This window comes from Dermochelys coriacea, chromosome 6, assembly GCF_009764565.3.
Source record: "Dermochelys coriacea isolate rDerCor1 chromosome 6, rDerCor1.pri.v4, whole genome shotgun sequence".
Lineage (NCBI taxonomy): Eukaryota > Metazoa > Chordata > Testudines > Dermochelyidae > Dermochelys > Dermochelys coriacea.
Genome location: NC_050073.1, coordinates 7,639,621 through 7,647,498, shown reverse-complemented (window position 1 = coordinate 7,647,498; position 7,878 = coordinate 7,639,621). Strand labels below are relative to the sequence as shown.

At 43.3% G+C, this 7,878-nt stretch overlaps 1 protein-coding gene across 1 annotated transcript; it reads left to right on the top strand.

Annotated features, from left to right (window-relative positions):
* Positions 1-272: 272 nt before the first annotated feature.
* On the top strand, positions 273-5,818 carry LOC119856901 (olfactory receptor 1009-like; the record flags this gene model as incomplete). The annotated part of the gene is given in 4 exon segments (XM_038404993.1): positions 273-289; positions 5,088-5,470; positions 5,473-5,499; positions 5,502-5,818. Coding segments are annotated over 4 exon segments (744 nt in total), but the record flags the coding sequence as incomplete, so codon positions are not given.
* Positions 5,819-7,878: the final 2,060 nt, after the last annotated feature.

The following is a 7,878-nucleotide window of genomic DNA, read 5'->3' as shown; positions in this document are numbered from 1 at the left end:
TATTGGATACTGCACCTATCTATGGCACTTGTATGGCCTGCATCACCACAGTCTTTGAGTATCTCAAAATCATTAATATATTTACCCTCACAACTAGAGCCAGATGAATAACTGATTTTTCAGTTTGCTGGCAATTCAAAAACAAAATAATTGTTTTGGATTGTCCCAAAAAAGAATTTAAATCTTTTTTCAGCAAATTAAAAAGTTGGAAAAAATTGTCCTGGGTCAAATGAAACATTTTGTTTCAATTCCAAGCATTTTACATTTTTTTTCTTAAAAATTTAAATGAAGTTGATGGAAATTTCAGCATGATAGGAAATTTGGTTTTAATTGAAAAAAATGAAAAAAAATTGATGTTGGGGGGATTTTTTTTGTTGGGTTTTTCCTTGACTGAAACAATTTGGCATATTGCCACAAATTTGCCAAATGTTTCGGTTGATCTGAATCTTTGTTTTTCACTAAAAGAAGGTTTTGTTGAAAAATGTCACCACGCTGTATTAACAATCCCCTCTGTGGCAGAGGGGGAACTGAGGCAGAAGCTAGGGGCCAGATTTCTAAAAGTGTTTAGGTACCTCAAAAGCCCCTACACATCTAACTCCGGAGTTAGGCTCTAAAGCACCTTGAAACTCTAGCTTTAATTGACTCACACAAGGAATCTGTGGCAGAGCAGGGACTTGAAGCTGATTTTTTGGATCCCAAGCTTTCTGCCTGATTTCTTTAGGATAGGTAGGTATCTATGTGGAAATGGGACACAGTTATGCACTTCCATGTAAATTAACTCCACTGAGATGTCCTGCTCAACCAAACTTAAGAGACATTCATGACTGCAGTTAAGTCTTCTCCAGTCAGTGTGCTGGGCACCAGACTGCCTGAGCCTGAATTTGGTACCTGAGTGACACTGGTCAGCTCCAATGGCCTAATCCAAGGCCGAGTGGAAGCGTTTTGGGGCAAAAGACTGTCTTTTTTATTCTGTATTGGTAGCAGATGTCACAGCCCAGCTGCGATGCAAATACAGAATAATGATAATTATTGATTACAGTCCAGAGGAGGCTTTTTAAATGACTGCAAAGGGCTCCAGCCATAGAATCATAGAATCATAGAAGATTAGGGTTGGAAGAGACCTCAGGAGGTCCTGAAGTCCATCCCCCTGCTCAAAGCAGGACCAGCACCAACTAAATCATCCAGCCAGGACTTTGTCAAGCCGGGCCTTAAAAACCTCTAAGGATGGAGATTCCACCACCTCCCAAGGTAACCCATTCCAGTGCTTCCTAATGAAATAGTGTTTCCTAATATCCAACCTAAACCACCCCCACTGCAACTTGAAACCATTGCTTCTTGTTCTTCTTGGCAGTTGTAAGTGGGTCTTGATTTTTGCCAGTTTAAGGATTTGGAGCTTGATCCAAAACTCCTTGAAGTCAGTTGAGAGATTCTTTCTGATGTCAGTAGCTTTAGGGTCAGACCTTTGCACCTCATTAGTTTGTCTTTCATTTTCAGTAGCTTAAGCCTCATTTTTTTTCCCGACCAACCTTCAAGCACCGTCTTCTGAACATGCTGTCTGGTTTAGCCAGGGTTCCTGGAACATGGGGCTGAGTCTGTGACTTGCTGAGCTTTGTGCTCCCCCAGGAGGCTCAGTGGGCTGCATTGTCCCACCATTGTGTTTGACAGCTGTTGAGTGAACCAGGTTTTTTCTGCCTTCCTCTGGAGCAGCAGAGAACATCCACAACTGAAGATGGGAAACCAGATAGGGTGAACCAGTGAAGTGGTACAGAGAATTGTATTTCTCAGGCACCTGGCTGGTGTATCTTGCTTGCATGCTCAAGGTCAAACTAATCCCCAAATTAGGGGTCAGGAAGGAATTTTCCCTCAGGTCAGATTGGCAGGGACATTGGGGTTGTTTTGCTTTCCTCTTCAGCATGAGGTGTGGGTCACACCTGCTGGGATCATCTGGGCCTACCTCACCTGAGCAACACTCTGCCATTGCAGAGGCTTCAGGCACTGCTGACATCTTGGTCTCGCCTCTCCTCTGCCTGTGACACTGTAACGTTATGAGTGTAATATAATAGCTCATTGACAGGTGACAGGGCCAGAAAGAATTAATTAACTCATAGACTGATCTGACCCACGGCCGAACTTTAAAGACTGGTTAGGAAGATATGTAAATGAATAGAGCACACCCAATCAGCCAATGAATTCTGTTAAGCAAGAGAAATCAGGGTTTGATCCTTTGGGGCAAGGAGGAAAGAGAGACCTTAATTTTGCAAAGGGAAGTCACAGGTTAACCCTAAAACGCCAAAACCCCAATGGTATTAAGCCAAAGGTGTGGCATGACAAAAATGATTGTAGATGGACACTTACAATGAATTTATTGTTATTGCTGATGGTGATTGTTGTAACTAATGTGTTGCTATTACTAAGAACTGTAAAAATGTACAATGTGCATAATCTTCTGAAAAACCCCTTAAACATGTTAAAAGGAATACATGAGAACACACTTGGTGTTAGAAGGCCTTGTAATGCTAATGCTTCACAGTTAATGCCTGTAAACAGTCTTGGAACTTTTCACAGGGGAAAAGACATTCCAAACCTAGTGTGCTGTAGGAAAAGGGAAACTGAGGCACACTACCACATTGCTTTCACTGCTAAATGCCAAGATTCCTGTACTATGAACAACATTAATATCTACATTGATCTGATGTTAATTGGGTTCCAAACATTTGCCAGAGCTTGTATGGATAAAGTAGCTATGTTCTTTAGCTCTTGGCAAGATCACATGAGACATACAGGAACCATGCTGCAAGAGCAGATCTAATCCATTATTGTTCTAACCAAGTTTTACCTTGAGTTTGTAAAAAGATTCAATCATGTTATGGAACATGACTTTGATAAACCATTTCTGTTATACACTGGGTACAGCTTCTAACCCAGTACAAGCTGTAGTGAGACAGAATCCAGGATGAGGAGCTCTTGGGATGCACTCAGTGATGTTTGTGTCATTCCTTCCTGCATCAATTTTGCGTTGGGGGTGTGACATTATGAGTGTAATATAATATCTCACTGAAAGGTGACAGGACCAGAAAGAGTTAATTAACCCACAGACTGACCTGACTCATGGCCAGACTTTAAAGACTGGTTAGGAAGATATGTAAATGAATAGAGCTTTGAAATGCAAGTCTGCATTGTTAGAGGTAGAAGGGTAGATGTTTGCTCAGGTCTTGTGATATAAGCAAACAAGTCTTGTCTATTGCTATAGCTTTGATTCAAAGATCCAAAAAGGAATATTAACATTTAGGAAGACACTTGAGTGAAATAGTATTATTGTCTATGTCTCTTTGAAGGTTGTGATAACCTGTATCTGAACTGTTTAATGGATAAATTATCCTGTGCTAATGACCGTGATGTTTGGGAGAAGGAAAGTTAAGCCTATTGTTTTCTCAGGCCAAAAGGCTGCAGGAACCCTCTCCATCTCAGATCTGCGTTGGGTTTCAAGAGGGGGAAACCTTAAGCCATAAGGATTGAGATCCCCAGTCATTGACTGGAGTCACCCTTAACATGGACATTGGACTATAACCTTTGAACTATTTCTGAAAGGACTTTTGGCCACTACAAACTCAACTCTGCTGTGTATCTGAACCTCAAAAATTGAACTCAAGTCTGTATGTGTATTGATCTTTTAACCAACTCTCTCTCTTTTTTCTTTTTTAATAAATTTTAGTTTAGTTAATAAGAATTGACTATAAGCGTGTATTTGGGGTAAGATCTAAGTTATTATTTGACCTGGGTCTGGGTCTTGGTCCTTTGGGATTGGAAGAACCTTTTCTTTTATATGATGAAATAAGATTTTCAGAATTTATCATCACATGTTTGACTTGTGTGTCTGGATGGAGGCCTGAGGCTGGGTACTTTAAGGGAACTGTATTATTTGGACATCTAAGTAACCAGGGAGGTAACTATAGAAGCTGTTTTGTGCTGGCTTGGTAAATCTAAGTATTGGAATATCCACCAGCTTTGGGGATTGTTTGCCCCATTCTGTTTGCAGTTGACCCTAATTGAGTTTATGGAGGAGATGGTATGATGGGATAATGGGATTTTGGTAAGTAATTGATCTTTAAATATTCAGGGTAAATAGGACTAATCCTCTGAGATGGGATATTAGATGGATGGGATCTGAGTTACTACAGAAAATTCTTTCCTGGGTATCTGGCTGGTGAATCTTGCCCATATGCTCAGGGTTTAGCTGATTGCCATATTTGGGGTTGGGAAGGAATTTTCCTCCAGGGCAGATTGGAGAGGCCCTGGAGGTTTTTAGCCTTCCTCTGTAGCATGGGGCATGGGTAACTTGAGGGAGGCTTCTCTGCTCCTTGAAGTCTTTAAACCATGATTTAAGGACTTCAATAGCTCAGACATAGGTGAGGTTTTTTGTAGGAGTGGGTGGGTGAGATTCTGTGGCCTGCGCTGTGCAGGAGGTCGGACTAGATGATCAGAATGGTCCCTTCTGACCTTAGTATCTGTGAATCTATGAATCTATGAGTGACCTCAGCTGGCTCCCACAGGCAGCACGTCACAGGCACATAATAGTTTAGTCTCCTGAGGACTGAAATGCTTTGACCTAACTAAAATCTTTGAGCTTAATATGAGGGTGGCTGAATGAAAGTTAGTGGCCTGTGTTATACAGGAGGTCAGACTAGATGATCACAATGGGCCCTTCTGGCCTTAAAACTCTATGAAACTATGGAATGAGATTGGGGGCGGGGGCACCAAGGCCCTAGTTTGCCAAGCGTTCTCACCTCAACAGTCTCAGTCAGAACTGACTCCAGTTGGCTTTCCTGCTAGCAATGGTGGTCGGCAGGCCAAGCATGGGATGGGCCAGAGACTGAATCTACTCTTGCCTTGTACTTCAAGGTGAAGGCACATTGGCACGGTGTGTCTGAGAATGAGTGGTGAGGTGATCAGCACACCTCCCACTGCCCATGTAGTGCCCGTTCCGCGGGCTCAGGGGCTGGGAGTCCAGCACTAACCATATACTGTGTCTCACTGAAAGGTGTCCAGTGTCCACTCCCCATGGCAGGTGAAGCACCCCAAGGCGATGGGGTTGACATCTGCTACTCCTCTGTGGTCATCCCCCGGCTGCTGGCTGATTTCCTCACCACCGACAAGTCCATCTCCTACACTGGCTGCATGGCACAGATGGCTTTCTTCTTACTCCATGGCACAGTGGAGTGCCTGCTCCTGGCCACCATGGCCTATGACCGGTTTCTGGCCATCTGCCACCCCCTTCTCTACCACACTCTCATGTCCAGGGGGATGTGCGTACGACTGGTGGCTGTGGCCTACACCCTCAGCATGGCCAACTCAGCCGTGCAGACCAGCAATGTCTTCTGGCTTCCCTTCTGCGGCCCCAACAACATCAATCACTACTTCTGTGATATCCCCCCTCTGCTGCAGCTCGTGTGCACCGACACCATCACGGCCAAGGTATTCTCTACATCTTCTCCGCCCTGGCAACATGACCACCTTGACCATCATCCTGGTGTCCTACTGCTACATCCTGGTCACTGTTGGGAGTATGAGCTCAGCAGAGGTCCGCCGGAAGGCCCTGTCCACCTGTGCCTCCCACTTCACAGCCATCTTCCTCTTTTATGGCACAGTCTTCTTCATGTACATCAAGCCCAGAGCAGCAGACTCAATGGATCAGGACAAGGTCATCTCAGTGTTCTACACCATTGTCATCCCCATGTTGAACCCCCTGATCTATAGCCTGAGGAACAGGGAGGTAAAGGACTCCCTGAAAAGGAAGATCTGTGGGAAGATATTTCCTTAATGACCTCAATAGAGAAAGGTGGTGGGAATTACCAGGGGGGAAGGGAGCTCACAGCCCCACATAAAAGGTCATTTGGTCTCATAAGAGGGAGCTGCTAACCATTACAGCTTGGGCTCAGAAGGCATTTGCTAAACAGCAAATGTCTAACATATTAAAAAGAAAAAAATCTTCAGCCTATTTTGTGTTCAGGGAAATGCAAAATGACTTCAGTTTGACCCTTCTGCGAGGAGCCAAGTCTCTTGGCCAGACTGAACACCACTATGTTTGATGTTCAAAGATTCATAGATGTGAAGACTGTTAATACGAGCTTGTCATAGGTGATGACTCTGGACTATTCTGTTATAGATTTCGGAGATTCATAAAAGTTTAAGGCCAGAAGGGAAAATTAGATTATTTAGTTTCATTTCCTGCATCATACAGGCCATTAAATTTCACTCAGTTACCCTTGTATTGAGCCCAGCAACTTGTAATTGACTAATGCAAATCTTCCAGAAAGGCTTGATTAGAAGATTCCAAGAAATGGAGAATTCACCAAATACACTGGGAATTTGTTTCTGATAGACTCATAGATATTAAGGTCAGAAGGGACCATTATGATCATCTAGTCTGACCTCCTGCACAATGCAGGCCACAGAATCTCACCCACCCACTCCTGTAATAAACTTCTCACCTATGTCTGAGCTACTGAAGTCCTCAAATCAATGGTTAAGCAACCTCCTTGTGTGCCTTATGTCCAGTATGAATCTCTCTAGCTTTAACTTTCAGCCATTGGTTCTTGTTATGCTATTCTACACTATTAAAGAGACCTTTTGCAAATGGATACTATCACTAATTGCTAAATCATGCTATTACTAACAGGAAAGTACTGATGTTGGAGAATGGTAGAGTGAGGCTTTGATGAATTGAAATAAAGTTGTTCTGACAGTGTTTCCAATCCCACGTGTTCAGAAATTATGAGTTGCCTCTCCATCCCAATCCAGAGATCAGCTTAAAAGTCTTGAGATTTTAAAAAAATCATAAATTTAGGATTCTTATTCACTTGCTGGTTACCGAGCCTTCAAGGTGCCCTGGCTTTACGTTTGTAAGCTTTCTTGTGTCACCACCAGTGGTAGAAACTGGCATTTTATATTGAATGGAAGCTGTGAGTCTTAGTCAATCTTGTGAGTCCAAGAGCTGGGGCTTGAAGAAAAACATGAGACATTGCAAGATACATGATAACATCTCAAGAGTTGGTGACACTGTCCTGAATTCTCGTGGACACTTGGCTGGCTTTTGTTGACCTGGAAATCACTGACTGTAACCCTTCCCCACACTCTCATTAGTCTTTTGTGACACTGCACCCCATATTCTTCATAGTGATATTAGTATAATATGATTATATCATAATTATGATGCATTTTATGCAAGATGAGGCATGTGAGATGTCATTGGAAAGGTTATGATTTGCTGAATACGATTATCCTAGTTGTATGCATGCATCATTTCTGTATCTAAAGTTATTCATAATCACTATGTATCTGTATCTCACATGTAGATATACCTTGGTAACGCCCACTAGGCAAAATACTCTTAGTCTAGAGTGAGGGGCATACCTTGGGCAGGGCAGTGGTTGGAGGGGGTGGCCCTGTAGTGCCCAGCACTATGGGAATTCTGGGAGAAGCCATAAAATTCACCTTTCCCCCCCCACACCAAGGCCATATGTTTTGTGGCTCAGCACCAAATCTTCCCTTCCTTCTCTACTTCCATCTTCTTAATGGTGGTTTGTTGTGATTGGTGCAGGGGTGGGGAAGTACAAGGAGATCATAAATTCAGGGTGGTCTTGCTGAAAACGCAATGTGTCATGCAGAGAGTTATTTTCACTCAGTCGTAGGGCAAGAGTAGTAGCTGGGCTGGGTCGGTAGACGAGGCTGGTGGTATGTGCGAGCAACATGCTGCTTGTTGGAGTTAAGGTTGCTAGGAGTCTGCCAGTCTTCTTGAATAACACACTACTGCCTGCCTAATCCTCAAACAGCCAGCACTAGACCCTCTTTTGACCTCACCCACTACCTTGCCATTTCCAA